This window comes from Lutra lutra, chromosome 16 (assembly GCF_902655055.1).
Source record: "Lutra lutra chromosome 16, mLutLut1.2, whole genome shotgun sequence".
NCBI classification, from domain to species: Eukaryota; Metazoa; Chordata; class Mammalia; order Carnivora; family Mustelidae; genus Lutra; species Lutra lutra.
In genome coordinates, this window is record NC_062293.1 from 5,865,033 (window position 1) to 5,885,853 (window position 20,821).

At 44.4% G+C, this 20,821-nt stretch overlaps 1 protein-coding gene across 4 annotated transcripts in view; it reads right to left on the bottom strand.

Moving 5' to 3' along the window:
- NUP85 (nucleoporin 85) overlaps positions 1 to 20,821 on the bottom strand; it is a 40,179-nt gene that overhangs the window by 17,987 nt on the left and 1,371 nt on the right. Inside the window, exons 1-5 of one of the 4 annotated variants that reach the window (XM_047707287.1) lie at positions 11,428 to 11,701; positions 7,390 to 7,483; positions 4,062 to 4,221; positions 2,077 to 2,147; positions 824 to 867 (exon numbers count right to left, since the gene is read on the bottom strand). In XM_047707287.1, the coding sequence (XP_047563243.1) occupies positions 824 to 867; positions 2,077 to 2,147; positions 4,062 to 4,221; positions 7,390 to 7,483; positions 11,428 to 11,460 (402 nt within the window). In that variant the 5' untranslated portion in view covers positions 11,461 to 11,701. Of the gene's footprint in view, positions 1 to 823; positions 868 to 2,076; positions 2,148 to 4,061; positions 4,225 to 7,389; positions 7,484 to 11,427; positions 11,702 to 20,821 lie in introns of those variants that run through there. The other 3 variants (XM_047707286.1, XM_047707289.1, XM_047707288.1) reach the window with 3 other exon arrangements.

Below are 20,821 nucleotides of genomic sequence, written 5' to 3' on the forward strand. Positions count from 1 at the left end.
CCGAATGTTTATTTCAGCGATGTCCACAATAGCCAAACTATGGAAAGAACCTAGATGTCCATTAAAGATGAATGGGCAAAGAAGATGTGGTATATACATACAATGGAATAGTATGCAGCCATAAAAAAAAAAAAAAAAAAAACAAAAAAAACAAAATCGGGGCACCTGGGTGGCTCAGTGGGTTAAGCCTCTGCTTTCGGCTCAGGTCATGATCCCAGGGTCCTGGGATCGAGCCCCACATCGGGCTCTCTGCTTAGCAGAGAGTCTGCTTCCTCTTCTTTCTCTGCCTGCTTCTCTGCCTACTTGTGATCTCTGTGAAATAAATAAATAAAATCTTAAAAAAAATAAAAAAATTAAAAAATAAACAACTGAGTAAAAATACTGGGTTCATGAGCTGAGTACAGTTTATTAAATAACTGGTGATTCCAAAAGCTCAGCTCATTATATCTCAGGTGACACAGCGTGATTAGGAATGACATTTCCCATAAGAACCGGAAACTCAGGGCGCCTGGGTGGCTCAGTGGGTTAAAGCCTCTGCCTTCAGCTCAGGTCATGATCCCAGGGTCCTGGGATCGAGCCCCACATCGGGCTCTCTGCTCAGCAGGGAGCCTGCTTCCCCCTCCCCCTCTGCCTGCCTCTCTGTCTACTTGTGACCTCTCTGTCAAATAAATAAACAAAATCTTAAAAAACAAAACAAAAACAAAAAACCATCTGCCTTTGGCTCAGGTCATGATCCCAGAGTCCTGGGATCGAGCCCCACACCAGGCTGAGGATGCAAGAGGACACAATGGCCCCAGCAGGACAACAAAGTGCCCCCCCTTACCTGGCTGCTGAACTGGCGACCACTGGCTGGATCTTTAGCAGCAACTAACAAAACACAAAACATTTTAAGTGAGCAATTAAACTTTTAGTCTCATAGTTACAGCTTCATATACCAGGTTCTTTGGCTTGTGCCTTTGTTTCCTTTAATGCCCACCCATTTTCACTACAGATTTTTATTTTTTACGAGCATGTACTGGTGGGGGAAGGGAGCTGGGAGAAGAGAGAGAGAGAAATTTAAGCAGGTTCCACACTGAGCATGAGCCCGAAGTAAGGCTTGATCTCACAACCCTGAGACCATGACCTGAGACAAAACCAAGAGTCGGACGCCTAACTGACTGGGCCAACCAGGCACCACTTCACTACAGATTTTTTTAAAAAATGCTTTATATCTCTTTGTTGCAGATCAATGATTTGCACACCCAATGCTCTCAAGCTGTAAGTGACACTTTCAACTACAAACTACAGAGACCATCAGGTTATAAAAGACTCTACTCAGCATCCAGGAGTCACGTGGCTCTCACGGTTATGGTGACTTTTTTTTTTTTTTTAAAGATTTTATTTATTTATTTGACAGACAGAGATCACAAGTAGACAGAGAGGCAGGCAGAGAGAGAGGAGGAAGCAAGCTCCCTGCCGAGCAGAGAGCCCGATGCGGGACTCAATCCCAGGACCGTGAGATCATGACCTGAGCCGAAGGCAGCGGCTTAACCCACTGAGCCACCCAGGCGCCCCGGTTATGGTGACTTTAAATCACCAAGGTTAGGGCGTGGTGACTTTAAATCACCAAGGTTAGGGCGCCTGGGTGGCACAGTTGGTTAAGAGAACAAGTCAGCTCAGATCATGATCTCAGGGTCTTGAGACTAGGCCCCAAGTCGCACTCTGCGATTGGCAGAGTCTAAGACTCTCTCTCCCTCTGCCCCTTCCTCAAGGCTCACGCATGCTCTCTCAAAATAAGTCTTTTAGAAAGGAAGGAAGGGAGGGAGGAAGGAGAAAGAAACAAAGAAGTCACCAAGGTTAAAGAACCAGGAATGTGACTTTCAAAGGTTGTTAATCTGGCCCCTAGTCGCACACCTGTCGGCTCAGTATGCTCTAACTTGAAAAATATACTCAAGACAACTGCCAAAAAATTAAGAATTATGGAAGACAGGAAAGTAAGAATTTTAAACTGGAGAGTCAAATAGATTCTACCTTGCAGTATTTACAGCTAGATAAACATTTCAATTATTATCACATATACACACATAGAATCCTTACTTGCAACCTGGTGCATTTCCTCCATACATGCCCTTATGACTGATCGGTAGTTCTTACTCACTCGGACCAACCTACAAAAAATGAAATGACATACAAGATGAGCCTGGTGCATCTTGTGGTGACAAAAAACAAGGAAATTCTCAATAGAAGGTAGGAGCTTGCTCAAAGACAGGAACCAACCTGAAAGAGCTCCTACAGCGAAAGCTGGAACTCGAGCAACCAAGTAAGTAATATATGAGACAATCAGTGGGCTGAAATAAATATCCACGAATCCATACTGACATTAATTGCTGCAGATGAGATCCACTGATGGACACTAAAACTAGTGGTTGAAAATTTAAGGAGAAATAGGATTTGCATAATCTCAAAGTCTCTGCTACTAACAATGACTCTTGGAACACTGAAAAAATAAAATTAAATTAAAAAAAAAAAAGTTTCTGCTACAAAGGAAAAGACGGTAACTTTATAGTCAAGAAACCCAGTAGAAACCACATCAAGCAAGTGATCAAGGTCAACAAAACTAGAATAAAACAAAAACATCATGAACCCTATGACATGACATACTAAGGACACATCATACCAGTTCTGTGGTATTCTTACTAAAAATGAATAACCTTAAAATGCATAACCTTTCTCTATTCATGAGAAAACATCGGAGAAACCCAAATGGAGGGACTGTCACCACAATAATTGGTCAGTGTTTTTCAAAAGTGTCAAGGTCATTAAAGAGACTAAGAAAAGGGGGGCCTGGGTGGCTCAGTGGGTTAAGGCTCTGCCTTCGGCTCAAGGTCATGATCTGAGGTCATGATCTCGGGATCCTGGGATCGAGCCCCTTGTCAGGCTCTCTGCTCGGCGGGGAGCCTGCTTCTCCCCACCCCCACCCCACCTCTCTGCTGACTTGTGACCTCTGTCAAATAAATAAAATCTTGGGGCGCCTGGGTGGATCAGTGGGTTAAAGCCTCTGACTTCGGCTTGGGTCATGATCCCAGGGTCCTGGGATCAAGCCCCGCATCGGGCTCTCTGCTCAGCACGGAGCCTGCTTCCTCCTCTCTCTCTGCCTGCCTCTCCGCCTACTTGTGATCTCTACCTGTCAAATAAATAAACAAAATCTTAAAAAAAAAAAAAAAGAGAGAGAGACTAAGGAAAAAAAACTAAATACAACCTGAGTTGCAGCGGAGAAAAAAGGACCTTAGTGGAAAAACTGGTAAATTCAAATGAGGCCTTGAATCATAACGCATTGATGTTTTAAGTTTCCTGGTTTAAGTAACAGTAACATGGTTATGTAGATACTAACGTAACAAAACTAAGTGAAGGATGCGCAGGAATCTTTAATTTTTGTACTTTTTCTGTAAGTCCAAAATTAGTTCAAAATAAAGTCTTTAAAAAAGGAAACGGGGCGCCTGGGTGGCTCAGTGGATTAAGCCTCTGCCTTCGGCTAAGGTCATGATTTCAGGGTCCTGGGATCAAGCCCCACATGGGGCTCTCTGCTCAGCAGGGAGCCTGCACCCCACCCCACCACCTGCCTCTACCTGTGATCTCTCTCTCTCTGTCAAATAAATAAATAAAACCTTTAAAATAAATAAATAATTAACTAATTAATTAGAAAGGAAATGACAAAACTAAACAAACATCCACAAGAAAGCAACTGGTTTAGTTATTAAGATGCAATCTTTAGCAAGAAAAACAGTTCTAAGGGGGCCTGGGTAGCACAGTAAGCTAAGCTGCTACCTTCAGCTCAGGTCAGGATTCTAGAGTACTGAAATGGAGCCCTGTGCCCCATCGTGTTGGGCTCCCTGTTCACCTGGGAATCTGCTTCTCCTTCTCCCTCTGCCCTCCCCCACCACTCCTGTGCTTGCTCCCTCTCTCTCTCCCTCTCTCAAATAAATAAATAAAATCTTAAGGAAAAGAAAAAAGGAAAACAATGCATTTCATTTGGCTTTCATAATTTAGTTTTGAACTTCAGCACCTATCAGCAGCCAACTTACTGAGCTTTTCTGGATTTTCCAGTCAATTCTTCTTCAATTCTCTGGAGGCCCACAAAGATTCCATGGGATTCGTTGAAGAGTTTTCTCAGGATCTGAGAGTAAACATCTATATCCTTTCGGATGATATAGATAAAGGGGCAGCCTGGCTCAGTCTCTGATTCTTCTAAAACAGAAAAAATTAACATCAATCACCATTACCCTCATACAAGAACTCACTTCAAAATTTTTTTAAATATTTTATTTATTTATTTGAGAGACAGAGAGAGATCACAAGTACAGGCAAGGATAGAAAGAGAAGCAGACTCCCAGCTGAGGTGGAAGCCCAATTCAGGACTTGATCACAGTATCCTGGGATCATGACCTGAGCCAAAGGCAGACACTTAACAGACGGGGCCGTCCAGACGCACTAAATTTTTTTTAAGATTCTGGGGCGCCTGGGTGTGTCAGTGGGTTAAGCCGCTGCCTTCGGCTCGGGTCGTGATCTCGGGGTCCTGGGATCGAGTCCCGCGTCGGGCTCTCTGCTCGGCAGGGAGCCTGCTTCCCTCTCTCTCTCTCTCTCTCTGCCTGCCTCTCTGTCTACTTGTGATCTCTCTCTCTGTCAAATAAATAAATAAAATCTTTAAAAAAAAAAAAAAAGATTTTATTTATTTGACAGAAAGAGAGAGAATGCGTGTGCACAAGGAGGGGGAGTGGCAGGCAGAGGGAGAGGGAGAAGCAGGCTCCCCGCTGAACAGGGAGCCTGATGTGAGGCTCAATCCCAGGAATCTGGGATCATGACCTGAGCCGAAGGCAGATGCTTAACTGACTGAACCTCTCACTTTAAATTTTTATTTAAATTTTATTTAGATTTTTATTTATTTATTTTTTGAAAGATTTTATTTATTTATTTGACAGACAGACATAGATCACAAGTAGGCAGAGAGGCAGGCAGAGAGAGAAGGGGAAGCAGGCTCCCTGCTGAGCAGAGAGCCCGATGTGGGGCTTGATTCCAGGACCCTGAGATCCTGACCTGAGCTGAAGGCAGAGGCTTAACCCACTGAGCCACCCAGGTGCCCTACACTTTAAATTTTTAATTGAGTTATCTAATTACAAAAGCTTCAGCTCCTTTGCTACTGATTTCATGTTAAAAAGTATGAACTGGGGGTGTCTGGGTGGCTCAGTTGGTTGGGCGTCTGCCTTTGGCTCAGGCTATGATCCCAGTATGCTGGGATGGAGCCCTGCATCAGGCTCTCTGCTCAGTAGGGAGTCTGCTTCTCCCTCTGCCCTTCAATGCCCCCCACCACCACTTGTGCTCCTCTCTCACTCCTGGGATCAAGTCCTACATCGGGCTCCCTGCTCAACAAGAATTCTGCTTCTTCCTCTACCCTTCCCCCCTGCTCGTGAACTCTAATAAATAAAATCTCTAAAAAAAATTTAAGGTCACTTAATATTAGCTTATGGATAACTCAATAAATAAGATAAACCTACATCGAGGGGCACCTGGGTGGCTCAGTCAGTTAAGCGTCTGCCTTCAGCTCAGACCATGATTGGAGTCCTGGAATAGAGCCCTGTGTTGAACTCCCTACTCAACAGAGTCTGCTTCTCCCTCTCCCTTGGCCCCTGATCCCTGCTCGTGCATATACACTCTTGCTCTCTCACAAATAAATAAATAATCTAAAAAAAGGAAAAGAGGGGCGCCTGGGTGGCTCAGTGGGTTAAGCCGCTGCCTTCGGCTCAGGTCGTGATCTCAGGGTCCTGGGATAGAGTCCCGCATCGGGCTCTCTGCTCAGCGGGAAGCCTGCTTCCCTCTCTCTCTGCCTGCCTCTCCGTCTACTTGTGATCTCTCTCTGTCAAATAAATGAATAAAATCTTTAAATAAATAAATAAATAAATAAAAATAAAAAAAGGAAAAGATACCTAGAGCTGAAATTTTATATAACCTCAAATTCAAATAAATATTATTTCTATATTTCTTTGTACTGCCCTTACCCCTAAAACAAAGAATCAAGAGTTGACTAAATTATTCTGTGGCAGTGATAAAAAGGATCTATAATGAGAAATTATAAACCACCAACTTGTAGACACTCCTTATATAACAGCTTCTTGAAAAAGCTGTGATGATGTTCAACGGCTTGTCTCTATCCAGATTTCAATAGACATAAACAAAAAGAAAGCCTCATGTTTCCAACAATGGAGGACAAACTAAAAATGCTGATAAGCTTTCCCATTAAGTATGAAAAGAGGCTAGACATATTCAAAGAAGGTTCTCTCCTGAGCAACTGTCTCTTTGGCAGCTTCTAGAGCTTTGCCAAGCTTGAGATCTTTAATACTAAAATATGCCATAAACATTTGGCAACATCACGGAGAACTGTTAATGATAAAATTAAGAAAAACTATACTGAAAAATATTTTTTTTAACTACATCACTTCAAAATGCAGGACCTGCACATCACATGATTTGTCAAAATTGTAAGACTTCCATTAGATCAATTCCCTCCTTATAGAAGAGGAAAGCCTCCACATTTGGATAAAGAACCTGTCGAATATTTGCAAGAAAATCTCTTACAACATTTCCAGAGACTTCTCTTGAAATGGAGAAAGCAAAATCAAATGTGAAAATTTAGTTTTCTCTTGCTAGTAGAAGTCTGTAACAGAAAGAAAAGATCCATGTCCAAAATCTGAAGGAGCTTAGAGAAAAAGGAAGAGTATTTCACTCTCCAGATCTTTTGTGCTTTATATCAACAGCTAACAGAATTCATCAAGTTTACAATAATACTACAAAAGCAAGGACTATGAGGACTATGCGGAAACTGTTCCAGTTTCATGGAAAGAGGGCTGCTGTCAAGGGAATTTAGTCATTCTGGACAAGGGGAAAAAACTTGAAATTTTTAAATATAAAGGAATACCACAAACATTACTAATTTTTTTTCCTGTACTCAACATCTTCCAGATCCCATAAATTAACGAAAATCTTAAACAGGTAACAGTTTAAAAATGAAAATGGTACAAAGTTAAGTTCAACTGTTTCTTGCTTCAGTTAGTTAAATCTGAGAATAAAGGAAAAAAACAAGGGGCGCCTGGGTGGCTCAGTGGGTTAAAGCCTCTGCCTTTGGCTCAGGTCATGATTCCAGGGTCCTGGGATCGAGTCCCACATCGGGCTCTCTGCTTGGCAGGGAGCCTGCTTCCTCCTCTCTCTCTCTCTCTCTCTGCCTGCCTCTCTGCCTACTTGTGATCTCTGTCAAATAAATAAATAAAATCTTAAAAAAAAAAAACAAAAAAAAAAAAACAAAAACAAAAGAAAACAAATGTGCCAAGATGGATAACCTAGAAGAAAAACACAAAAACCTACCTTTTTTGTTGAAGGAGGTTTCACACACCAGCATCTCCCCTGGACCCCAATCAAAACACATTTGCTTCTTCTTTGAATTCACTCCTGGAATCAACTAGTTAAAAAAAAAAACAAAAAAAACGGCACAGACACTGTTACTTTTACTAAAGGCTTTGTTTTCAAATGCTTTGCAAGCAGAGCCCTAGAAATAAGTGATCATGAAAGTTAAGCGCTAATCTATGTATACAGCTAAGTGTGGATGAGATCAGCCCAGTCTGTTAAGACCCTGAATAAGCAAGTGAGCTTTCCTGAGCACCTCAACCCAGCCTGCCACTTTGCAAGTGTTGATAAAAAGGAGAGCTATCCTTAATCAACTGCTATATTGTAATTTAACGATCTACAGTTCAGGAAAAGGGAATTTTTTTTAAAACTAGAAAAGAAATTGAACTGTTTGGGGGCACCTGGGTGGCTCAGTGGGTTAAGTCGCTGCCTTCAGCTCGGGTCATGATCTCGGGGTCCTGGGATCGAGTCCCACATGGGGCTCTCTGCTCGGCAGGGGGCCTGCTTCCCTCTCTCTCTCTGCCTGCCTCTCTACTTGTGATCTCTCTCTGTCAAATAAATAAAATAAAATCTTTAAAAAAAAAAAAAAAAGAAAGAAAGAAAGAAAGAAAAGAAATTGAACTGTCTGGGGCGCCTGGTTGGCTCAGTTGGTTAAGCCTCTGCCTTCAGCTCAGGTTGTGATCCCGGGGTCCTGGACTGAGTCCCGCATCAGGCTCAGAAACAGTAGCCTGCTTCTCCCTCTTCCTCTGCCTCTCTCTCATGAATAAATAAATAATATATTAAAAAAAAAAAAAAAAGAAATTGAACTGTTTGTTACTTACTAAAAGGAGCCCTCCAATACCATGGCTTCTGTGCCATCTCTCTCTTTTTTTAAAGATTTTATTTATTTATTTGACAGAGACAGATCACAAGTAGGCAGAGAGGCAGGCAGAGAGAGAGGAGGAAGTAGGCTCCCCACTGGGCAGAGAGCCGGATGCGGGACTCAATCCCAGGACCCCAGGATCATGACCCGAGCCGAAGTCAGAGGCTTCAACCCACTGAGCCACCCAGGCGACCCTGTGCCATCCCTTTGATAAAGACTCAATTCTTCTCTCCAACTCAGATCAACCCCTTTGAGCCTCAGCCTCATACATTCAACTACCTAATTCACACTTTCATAGGTTACCTAACCTCTAGAGCTATATTCATAACATCAGAACCAAAAAAAAACTCTTGATGCTCACCTCCAAGTCTCATTCCCTTCCCCCACTGGGACAAAGCCTTCCTCAAATGTTATGAGTAATCTTTGACTCTTCACTTTCCTTTACTACCTTTGTCCAATCAGTAAATCCTGTCCTACTCTTAAATAAGCCTGAATCCAACCACTTATCATGTCTACCAGTCTAACCCAAGCCACCATCAACTCTCAAATGACTGCAACAACATTTCTCAGGGCCTGAAATGACTATCCTACATGGTTATTACCTTGCCCTATAAACAGATAAAACCTCACAAGGACGGGACACCTGGGTGGCTCAGTTGGTTAAGCACTTGCTTTCAGCTTGGGTTGTTAATCGGAGTCCTGGGATGGGAGGCCGAGTCCTGCATTTGGCTCCCTGCTCAGCGGGGAGTCTGCTTCTCCCTCTACCTGCTGTTCTTTCTTTCTCTCTCTCTCCCCCCACCCCGATAAATAAATAAATAAATAAAATTTTAAAGATTAAAAAAGCTCACAAGGGCAGGAGATTCCGGGATTCTCATTCACTGCTCAGAAGAGACCCTGGCACAAAGATGGCACTCCATGAATATTTTTGACAGAGAAGAAATTTGGCTGGCAATAATCTGGTCTAAAGACAAGTGCAGGGGCACCTGGGTGGCTCAGTGGGTTAGTTAAGCCTCTGCCTTCGGCTCAGGTCACAATTTCAGGGTCCTGGGGTCGAGCCCCGCATCAGGCTCTCTGCTCAGCAGGGAGCCTGCTCCCCTCCCTCCCTTCTCTCTGCCTGCCTCTCTGCCTACTTGTGATCTCTCTCTCTCTCTCTGTCAAATAAATGAATAAAATCTTAAAAAAAAAGAAAAAAAGGACAAGTGCAGTTAGTTCTGAGGAAGGGCTAATGCAACTAAGCAATGTCTAGTAAGCCTTTATCTGTACTGTGCTCTAGAAATACAACACTGTATAATACAGTTACTACCCTCCAAAAGCTAGCAGTCTACTGAGGAAGTCCAATTTAAAAAAACAAAAAATAAAACAACAACAGGCAGTGGGCGCCTGGGTGGCTCAGTGGGTTAAGCCTCTGCCTTCGGCTCAGGTCATGATCTTAGGGTCCTGGGATGGAGTCCTGCATCAGGCTCTCTGCTTGGCACGGAGCCTGCTTCCTCCTCTCTCTCTGCCTGCCTCTCTGCCTACTTGTGCTCTCTCCCTGTCAAAGAGATAAATAAAATCTTAAACAAATAGGCAGTAAGAAAAGTGGGAAAATGCTAGGGGCACCTGGGTGGCTCAGTCGTTAAGCATCTGCCTTCAGCTCAGGTCATTATCCCAGGGTCCTGGGATCGAGCCCCCCATCAGGCTCCCTGCTTTGTGGGAAGCCTGCTTCTCCGTCTCCCACACCCCCTGCTTGTGTTCCTTCTATCACTGTGTCTCTTTCTGTCAAATAAAAAAATAAAAATTTTTTAAAAAAAGAAAGAAAGAAAACGCCTCTCTGTAAGGCTGTGTCAACAAGGTCAATCAATTTCCTTCCTGGTCTCCCCAACACCAGCGTGGAGCTGAGCTATCACAAGTCCATCACCACTGCTGGTGTTAAAAATATGCTTGGCTCATCTTCATTCAATTTGTAAAAGCAAGGCTAATTATCAAGGCTCAGTATCAAAGTAGTGACTCCCCAGGGTTGTGCAGGTTACTGGAAAGAGGCCCCCATCAAAAGACTCTGATATAAGAGGAGGAGGGAAAGGCAAGATGATGTTTGAAAAAGTTCCAGTGATTCTGATATTCTAATTTTTCTTCCCACTGACACTGACACAGCCTTGATATATAACATTTAAAGTAATTTATATGGGTCTTAAAATTTTAACACGCTACAACAGTAAGTTTTATAGAGTAACAACCCACATTAACTGCTATTTACGATCTCAGGCCTCCTTTTGTCCAGTTAGCTTTGAAATGACCCCATCTTTGGTTTTGTCAGGCACTGCTTTTCCATCTGTTGGCTTTAGCAGAAAACTGCACGCATCTCAACCTTCTCAAAAGCAATAAACCCAAGATCAGGCAACCTGCAGTTCAGCGAAGCTTACCACTTACCAAGAGCAAAGAGGTGCAGACCAAGCCAATAATGGACAGAAATATTTGCCCTAGCCAGCGAGGTAAGGGAAGGCTTTCCTGGGGGAGAGGGTGCTGGTTCTTGCATTTGAAAAGCGAGGAGATACAGAGAAAAAGAGAGCGTTCCAAGCGGAGGATCGGTAGGTATCTCCTATCTAAACGCCAGGAATCTATTTTCGAACATCACAGATCGTTCACATTTGGCACTCTGTTGAAAGTCCAGACAGAACTGAAAGCAAGCAGGGCGGTAAGTACAAGAAGTCTCCGAGAACAAATACTTCTAATAAATCCTGGGCCAGCACGGCACAAAAAGCAGCAGAAGCCAAGCCCATGGTGTTGCCATGTGAAGCTTAGTTCCGCGGAAGATAAAAGCCCCTTGGACCTCGGCACGGTCGGAGCCCGCTCACGAGAGCACTAGTCCAACGGGAGAAGGAACGGAAGTGGGACGGGAAAGTCGGGAAGGCAAGAGAGGGTGAGGGATGGAGTGAGGAGTGAGGCCTCCGAGCCAGGCATTTCTGAGTATACAAAGAAAGAGTAAAAACCTAGCGACCACTGCGACCCGAACACGAGCACCTAGCTAATGGGACCTCCCAACTGTGGCTACTGAGCTGAGGGAGGAGGCCAGGAGCCTCGCGGGAGGTAGACAAGCCTACAGTGACAAAGCAGACACAATCCTCGGACCGCAAAGGCAAGACTGTTGCGGGCGCCCTTACAGTGACGGTCGGCTCGCCGTCGAGCTCCTCCATAGCGCCTCGCCTCAGCCCCCCGGAACTTGCGCGGCCGCGGACGCTCCCGGCTCAGGCCTCCTGCTCACAGCCACCTGCGAGAGAGGACCCCCTGGCGAGCGCCTCGTGCACTGCCTGCAGGTCCAAGCACCCAACGCCGCAGGGGCCTCTCCTCTCGGCCACGATCTTCCCTCCGCGACACTCGACACACGTCCCTCCTTCCTGGCCGGCGACAACGGGACAGGGAGAACAGAGCCAGGGCAACCGGTCCACACAGTAACCCTTCAGCCTGCTCAGGCGCCGCTGCGGACAGCCCCGCGCCGGGCCGGGAAAAGGCCCCCGGAGAGAGCGGGAGCCGCGGCTGTGCGGCTGCGCTTGCGCGGACTGGGGCGGCTCTTCTGGGGCGAGCGCAGGGCCTGGAGCCGCGGTGAGCGAACCCGTGGTGTCTGTCTACTCTGGCTGTACTCGCCCCTGTTGGGTCTGCAAGTTAAGGTCGTCGCAGCTGCTTCTCTGAACGGTATCCAGGCCTTGCCCAGTCCCCGTCGGTGCACTGGGCTTGGGTACGAAAGGCGGTTGCCGCCCACTCCCACCCCCAAAACGCTTGTAAGGCACGCAGACAAAATTAAAGCGGCTGAAACAACTGTGAAACCGAGACAGCTGGGCTTGCTTAATTAAATACAAAGACTAGTTTGTTGTCTCACCAAAGCAAAGCAGAAAAGAGGACTCAAATCAGGGAATCCAAGACCTTGTTATGGAAAGCTCAGAAGTGCTCCAGTAACTTAAAGGAGTGATTTATTTCGTAAATGCCATATTTGCAAATACACAGGGAAGAGAACAGGACTTTCTAAGTTAGCAAATAAGTTTTTTAACGAATTGAAGATAGTAAGTCTTAGGAAATACTGTCTGAAAATGTAGCAGCTGCTTTTATTTAGAGAAGAAATTTGATCTGAAAACAAAATTTCAAAACGCTCCCTTCCCTGAGGTTCTTCTGAACAGCGCATTTCAATGGGTAGAAAAAGATGACTTGGAGTGATTAGGAAAATCCTGTCACCTCAATAGTTCGTTCTTTCGAAGTACAGATCGTGAAGCAAGGGAAGAAAAATCCTTGTCTCTGAAGACTGCCATCCCTAGGATGAACTTTAATGCAGTTTTGCACAAAATTCCGCACTGTTCTACCACCTATGTCTTAATGCATTTTCCAAATGTTTCAGTTTCACTGATCTGAGAATTTCGAACAGCAGTGGTGCAGCTATGAAGTATGAGGAAAGTATTCATGCCCATTTTCCAGGGAGTGAAAAGAAACCTAATATTTTCTGAAAGTAAAACGAACATTGAGGGGGTGCCTGGCTGGCTCCGTCAGTAAAGCATGCAACTTTTCTTTTTCTTTTTCTTTTTTTTGGCGGGGGGGGGGGGGGGAGCATGTGACTCTTGATCATATCGAGTATAGAGATTACTTAAAAATAAAATCTTGGGGGGCGCCTGGATGGCTCAGTGGGTTTGGCCGCTGCCTTCGGCTCAGGTCATGATCCCGGGTCCTGGGTTCGAGCCCCACATCGGGCTTTCTGCTCAGCAGGGAACCTGCTTCCTCCTCTCTCTCTGCCTGCCTCTCTGCTTACTTGTGATTTCTCTCTGTCAAATAAATAAATAAAATCTTTAAAAAATAATAAAAATAAAAATTAAAATAAATAAAATAAAATCTTGGGGTGCCTGGGTGGCTCAGTGGGTTAAAGCCCTCTGCCTTCCGCTCAGGTCACCATCCCAGCATCCTGGGATCGAGCCCCACATCGGGCTCTCTGTTTAGCAGAGAGCCTGCTTCCTCCTCTCTCTCTCTGCCTGCCTCTCTGCCTACTTGTGATCTCTGTCAAATAAATAAATAAAATCTTAAAAAATAAAATCTTGGGGTGCCTGTGTGGCAATGGTTTAAACATCGGACTCTTGATTTTAGTTAAGATCATAATCTGGGTGGTGAGATCAAGCCCGGAATGGGGCTCTGCCTTTAGCATGGAGCCTGCTTAAGATTCTCTCTCTCCTTCTCCTTTCACCTATCCCCCACTCTCTCACTCTCTCTCAAAAAATAAAATTAAAAAAATAATAATAAAGGGGCACCTGGGTGGCTTAGTCAGTTAAGTATCTATCTGCCTTCGGCTTGGGTCATACCAGGGTCCTGGGATCTGGTCCTGCATCAGGCTCCTTGCTCAATGGGGAGCCAGCTTCTCCCTCTTGCTCTGTCCCCCCCCCACCACCACTGTTCATGCTCTCTCGGTCTCACTCTCTCAAATAAATGTAATCTTAAAAAAGAATAATAACAGGATGAAAGACCAAAAAGAAAAACCACCTTTCTCAAAGGGAGACCTGAGAAAAAAAACTATTTGCATGACAAAAGACCTTAGAAAATTTTAGTAGTATAGCTTCTTGATATTTTAAAACTGTCTTTGGGGGCGCCTGGGTGGCTCAGTGGGTTAAGCCGCTGCCTTCGGCTCAGGTCATGATCTCAGGGTCCTGGGATCGAGCCCCGCATCGGGCTCTCTGCTCAGCAGGGAGCCTGCTTCCTCCTCTCTCTGCCTGCCTCTCTGCCTGCTTGTGATCTCTCTGTCAAATAAATAAATAAAAATCTTTAAAAAAAAAAATTTAAAACTGTCTTTGGGGCGCCTTGGGTGGCTTAGTGGGTTGGGCCTCTGCCTTTGGCTCAGGTCATGGTCTCAGGGTCCTGGGATCGAGACCCACATCAGGCTCTCTGCTCAACAGGGAGCCTGCTTCCCCCCCTCCCTCTGCCTGTCTCTCTGCCTACTTGTGATTCTGTGTGTGTGTGTGTCAAATAAATAAAATCTTAAAAAAAAACAAACAAACCTGTCATTTGTAAGGTGTCTGGCTGGCTCAGTCAGTAGAGCATGTGACTCTTGAGCCTGGGGTTGTGCATTTAAGCCCCACGTTGGGTGTAGTGATTAAAGAGTAAAAAAAATTCCTGAAAGACTCTCATTTGAAAATAAGAGAAACATTGAAATTGTCTGATTTAGGGCTGGATAATACTGGGAAAAAGTATTGGGAACATATTTTGGCGGCGCTTGGGTGGCTTGGTTGGTTGGCATCTGCCTTCGACTCAGATCATGATCTCGGGGTCCTGGAATTGAGCCCTGTGTCCTGCTCCCTGCTCAGCAGAGATTCTGCTTCTCCCTCTTCCTTTGCCCCTCCCCCCTGCTCACAAGTGCGTTCCCGCTCTCTCTCAAATGAATAAATAATTTTTTTTTTTTAAAGGAAGATGCCAGACTCCATTCTAGGACCTTGGGATCATGACCTGAGTTGAAGGCAAATGCTTAACCAACTGAGCCACCCAGGCGCCCCAAGAATGATGTTTCAATTACATAGTTTATTATTTTTTTTAATATTTTATTTATTTATTCGACAGAGAGAGAGATCACAAGTAGGCAGAGAGGCAGGCAGAGAGAGAGAGAGAGGAGGGGAAGCAGGCTTCCTGCTGAGCAGAGAGCCCGATGTGGGGCTCGATCCCAGGACCCTGGGATCATGACCTGAGCCGAAGGCAGAGGCTTAACCCACTGAGCCACCCAGGCGCCCCTAGTTTATTTTTTTTTAAAGATTTTATTTATTTATTTGTCAGAGACAGGGAGAGAGAGTGAGCGAGCACAGGCAGACAGAGAGGCAGGCAGAGGCAGAGGGAGAAGCAGGCTCCCTGCCGAGCAAGGAGCCTAATGTGGGACTCCATCCCAGGACGCTGGGATCATGACCTGAGCCGAAGGCAGCCGCTTAACCAACTGAGCCACCCAGGCGTCCCTCAATTACATAGTTTATAAATCCTCTTTCTCTTAGGGCACCTGGGTGGCTCAGTCATTAAGCGTCTGCCTTTGGCTCAGGTCATAATCCCAGGTTTCTGAGACTGAGCCCCCCAACAGTCTCCCTGCTCAGCGGGAAGCCTGCTTCTCTCTCTCCCACTCCCCCTGCTTGTGTTCCCTCTCTTGCTCTGACTTCTATCAAATAAATAAAATCATATAAAAAAATCCTCTTTTTCTTTCATATAATCATAAAGGAATACTTCTGGAAAAAACAGATGATCAGTATACAAATCTTTTTGTCTAATTTGTCCTCCCCAGTCTCCTCCTCTCCTTATATCAGTTGGTTTAACTCCTGAATTCCTGTATCTATACTGAAGACTCTTCAATTATGCAAGAGAAATTTCAACCTGTGGTATATCAGAACCCAAGGAAGACAGAAAGAATAAAATATGTTTGGAATCAAATGAAAATCTCCTAAAACAAAACATATTTATTGCCCAAAAGTCAAACCAGAAATCACTTTCAGTCACTCCAAAGTCAAACTAAGAATCATTCTCAGATCAAGCCAGAAGAATTGTGCTCTAGCTCTAGATGTGGCCTATAAAAAAGTGCTAAGTAGATACATTTCATCCATCCTTGTAAAATCAAATCTCCCTAGCCTACAGAGGAATAAATACATAATCGTATCAAGCAACATAACTATTTTGGAAACAAGGTAGAAACCTACAATCAAGAGGGAGGCCTGGGCGGCTCAGTTGGTTAAGCGTCTGCCTTTGGCTCAGGTCATGAACCCCGGGGGCCCGGAATCCAGACCTCCGTCGCATCTCGCTCGCTGCTCAGTGGGGAGTCTGCTTCTGCCACTCCCCCTGCTTGTGCTCTCTCTCATTCTGCCCGCTCTCAAATAAATAAATAAGTAAATAAAATCTTAAAAAACAAACAAACAAACAAACTTCGGCGCCTGGGTGGCTCAGTGGGTTGAGCCTCTGCCTTCGGTTCGGGTTGTGGTCTTGGGGTCCTGGAATCGAGTTCCGCATCGGGCTCTCTGCTAGGTGGGGAGCCTGTGTCCCCCTCTCTCTCTCTACCTGCTGCCTCTCTACCTACTTGTGATCTCTCTCTCTCTCTCAAATAAATAAATAAATTATTTAAAAAAAAACTTTATTTCAAATAACTTCAGTACAAAAATGGTACATGAATTTTTATATGTGCTATACATAACAAAAAAAAATTTCTCCTATTGACCTATTGGACCAGAAAATTCTATGTTATAAGAGCTGTCCTGTGCATTGCAGGATGTTTAGAATCCCTGGCTTTTACCCACTAGATGCCAGTAATACCCCTCAACAATTTTAACAACTTAAAGTGTCTCTAGGTATTCTCAGTGTGCCCTAGGTGACAAAAATCACCTCTGCTAACAATTGCTGGTATCGATGTTCCACCGTAGAGGAACAGAGAAAGAACTAAACCTAACAGCAATGAGATTGCTCAGCTATTTCGAAGAACCATAAAGAACATGGAAAACTCTCTCAAATGTTTTAAAATGTTCACCTTTTTTGTCCCTATAATTGTATTTCCAGGAAATGATCAAGGACATTTTGAATAATGACCAGAAAAAAGGAAGTAATCTAAACGTCCCACAGAAAAGCCTTATGTAATCATTAAAAGGTAATTGTAGCAAAATTTTACGAAGATAAAAGTAAAATTTCATAAAAAATAAAAGATATCTATCAATATTCATGTAGAAAAAAAGACTAGGAAAGAAGGGCACCTGGCTGGCTAAATTGGTAGAGCACGTGACTCTTGGTCTCAGGGTCATGAGTTTGAGCCCCACACTGGTTGTAGGGATTACTTCAAAAGAGAATTTTGGGCGCCTGGATGCCTCAGTCCTTAAGTGTCTGCTTTTTGGCTCGGATCATGATCCCGGTGTCCTGGCATCGAGCCCCATATCGGTCTCCCTGCTTGGCGGGAAGCCTGCTTCTGCCTCTCCCACTCCCCCCGCTTGTGTTCCTTATCTCGCTGTTTCTCTCTGTCAAAAAATAAATAAAATCTTAAGGAAAAAAAAAAAAAAAGAGAGTGTCTTAAAAAAAAAAAAAAGAAAAAAGAAAGACTAGTAGGAGTGAGTATTGTTACCTTAACATCAAAAAAAGTCATCTTGGGGCACCTGGGTGGCTCAGTGGGTTAAAGCCTCTGCCTTCGGCTCAGCTCATGATCTCAGAGTCCTGGGATCGAGCCCCACATTGAGCTCTCTGCTCAGCAGGGAGCCTGCTTCCTCCTCTCTCTCTGCCTGCCTCTCTGCCTACTTGTAAACTCTGTCTGTCAAATAAATAAAATCTTTAAAAAATAATAAAAAAAAAATTTTTTTGAAAGTCATCTTTTCTGAACTTGTAATTACTATGTAATGCACATGAAACTAATATAACACTGTTTATGTTAACTAACTGAAATTAAAAACTTAAAAAAAAAAAGGAAGAAAAAGTCCTCTTTTAGGGCCACCTGGGTGGCTCAGTTGGTTAAGCGACTGCATTTGGCTCTGTTCATGATCCTGGAGTCCCTGAATCGAGTCCCCACATCAGACTCCCTGCTGGGCAGGGAGTCGGCGTCTCCAACTGACCTCTCTCCTCTCATGCGCTCTCTCTCTCTCTCTCAAATAAATAAATAAAATCTTTAAAAAGAAAAGTTCTGGGGCACCTAGGTGGCTCAGTGGGTTAAGCCTCTGCCTTCGGCTCAGGTCGTGATCCCAGGGTCCTGGGATCGAGCCCCGCATTGGGCTCTCTACTCAGCCGGGAGCCTGCTTCCTCCTCTCTCTCTGCCTGCCTCTCTGCCTACTTGTGATCTCTGTCTGTCAAATAAATAAAATCTTAAAAATAAATAAATAAATAAAAAGTCCTCTTTTAGCATGTTTACCAGATAATTTTAAATTCAAAAGTAAACAAAAAAATTTTCTACAGTTAATTACAATTAACATTTCTACAATTATATAAAGACATTTACATGTGGATAAAGACCAAATTAAAATTGAGAGATAAGGAGCACCTGCGTGGCAAGTTGGTTAAGTTGATTTCAGCTCAGGTCATGATCTTAGGGTTCTGAGATAAGGCCCCAAATAGGACTCCACACTGAGCAAAGAGTGAGCTTCAGAGTCTCCCTTTCCCTCCCCTTCTGCCCCTCCCCCACCCCCCACCCCTGCACCCTTGCTCACAGTGTGCATGGGCACGCACACTCTTTCAAGTAAATAAAAGCTTTAAAAATAAATAAATAACATTGAAAAATAAGTGGACAAAATTGAGAGATAAGTGTGGTATTATGGGAATGTGAAGGAATTAAAATCTTTTATCCTTTATTTTATTTACTTATTTATAAGTAGTCTCCACAGCCATTGTGAGGCTTGAATTCACAACCCCAAGATCATGAGTTGCATGCTCTACCAACTGAGCCAGCCAGGCGTCCCCCAAATTTTTATTCCTTTAAAAAATAATTCCCGGGATGCCTAGGTGGCTCAGTGGGTTACACATCTGCCTTTGACTCAGGTCATGAACCCAGGGTCCTGGGATCAAGTCCCACATCAGGCTTCTTGCTCAGCAGGGAGCTTGCTTCTCCCTATGCCCGCCGTCCCCTGGTCCTGTGTTCACCACCCCCTCAACAAATAAATAAAATCTTTAAAAATAAAAGTAAAGGAGCGCCTGGGTGGCTCATTTGTTAAGTGTCCTCCTTTGCCTCGGGTCATGATCCCAGGGTCCTGGGATCCAACCCCACATCTGGCTCCCTGGTCAGCGGGAAGCCTGCCTCTCCCACTCCCTCTGCTTGTGTTCCCTGTCACTGTGTCTCTCTGTCAAATAAATAAATAAAATCTTTAACAAAAAATAAAAATAAAAATAAATAAAAATAAAAATAATTCCCTGGAACACCTGAGTGACTGTCATTTGGGCATCAGACTCTTGATTTCAGACCAGGTCTTAATCTCAGGGTTATGAGTTCAAGCCCCACATTGGGCTCTGCACTAGGTATGGACCCTACATAAAAAAACAGGGGCGCCTCTGTGGCGCAGTCCATTAAATGTAGGCCTTCGGCTCGCTTGGGTCATGATCCCAGGGTCCTGGAATCGAGCCCCACGTCGTGTTCCCTGCCCAGTGGAGATCCTGCTTCTCTCTTTTCCTCTGCTGCTCCCCCTTCTTATGTGCTAGGTCTCTCCATCCATCAAAGAAATTAAAAAGCTGTAAAAAAATTTTTTTTAATTACAAAACTACAAAATAAAAATAAAAGTAATTTCCTGGGGCGCCTGGGTGGCTCAGTGGGTTAAGCCGCTGCCTTCGGCTCAGGTCATGATCTCGGGGTCCTGGGATCGAGCCCCGTGTCGGGCTCTCTGCTTAGCAGGGAGCCTGTTTCCCTCTCTCTCTCTGCCTGCCTCTCTGCCTACTTGTGATTTCTCTCTGTCAGATAAATAAATAAAATCTTTAAAAAAAATAAATAAATAAAAGTAATTTCCTGATAGATGTTTTATAATAATTTTTTTATTTTTTAAAAAGATTTTATTTATTTATTTGTCAGAGAGAGAGAGGGAGAGAGAGCGAGCACAGGCAGACAGAGAGGCAGGCAGAGGCAGAGGGAGAAGCAGGCTCCCCGCCAAGCAAGGAGCCTGATGTGGGACTCGATCCCAGGATGCTGGGATCATGACCTGGGCCGAAGGCAGCTGCTCAACCAACTGAGCCACCCGGGTGTCCCTGATAGATGTTTTAAACATATACATATATATGTATATTGATACATACATATGTGCACATACACAAATAAGGCCTTATTTGTGAGAACTTGCTTTATAGCCCCATGTAAGACTTCAAGTTGAGAAATAAAATTATATATGTGACAAAGTCACTACTGGAGGAGTAAAAGCTGTTCTAGTCCTGTGGCTCTCAAATTTCAGGAAGCTTCAGAATTATCTAGAGTGCTTGTTAAACCACTGACTCATGGACTCTATCAATAGAGCTTCTTATTCGGAAGGTCTAGGGTACCACCCGGGGATTTGCACTTCTACCCAATTCACAAGTAGAGGTGATGTTGCTGCCCAAGGGACCACTGTTCGAGAACCATTCTCCCAGCTATCTTCTCCACCGCAGGGTGAGTGGAATCACTCACAAACAGGAGCTTGAAGAGTATAGATATATAAACTTTTTAACCATTTTATTTATTTATCTGAGAGAGAGAGAGAGACATAGCGAGGGAGGGAATACAAGCAGGGGGAGTGGGAGAAGGAGAAGCAGGCTTCCCGAAGAGCAAGGAGCCTGATGTGGGGCTCGATCCCAGGACCCTGGGATCATGTCCTGAGCCGAAGGCAGAGGCTTTAACCCACTGAGCCACCCAGGCGCACCGATTTCTGTTCATTTTATGGAGCAAACAGCTTCGAGTCACTGGGCCCTGCTAGAGTCCAGAAATGGACAGAGAAGGACTAGAGCATTAACGGGTTAGAAGAAATTGTCATTCCAGTGTAGAAGCTGCATTCAGGAAACCCACTGCAGGCACTTTTGGTATTCTCATGACAAGTACTATGTAAGTATTGCTCTGTCAGTAAATATTTATCGATCACTGGATCTCAGGACTTTGTTACC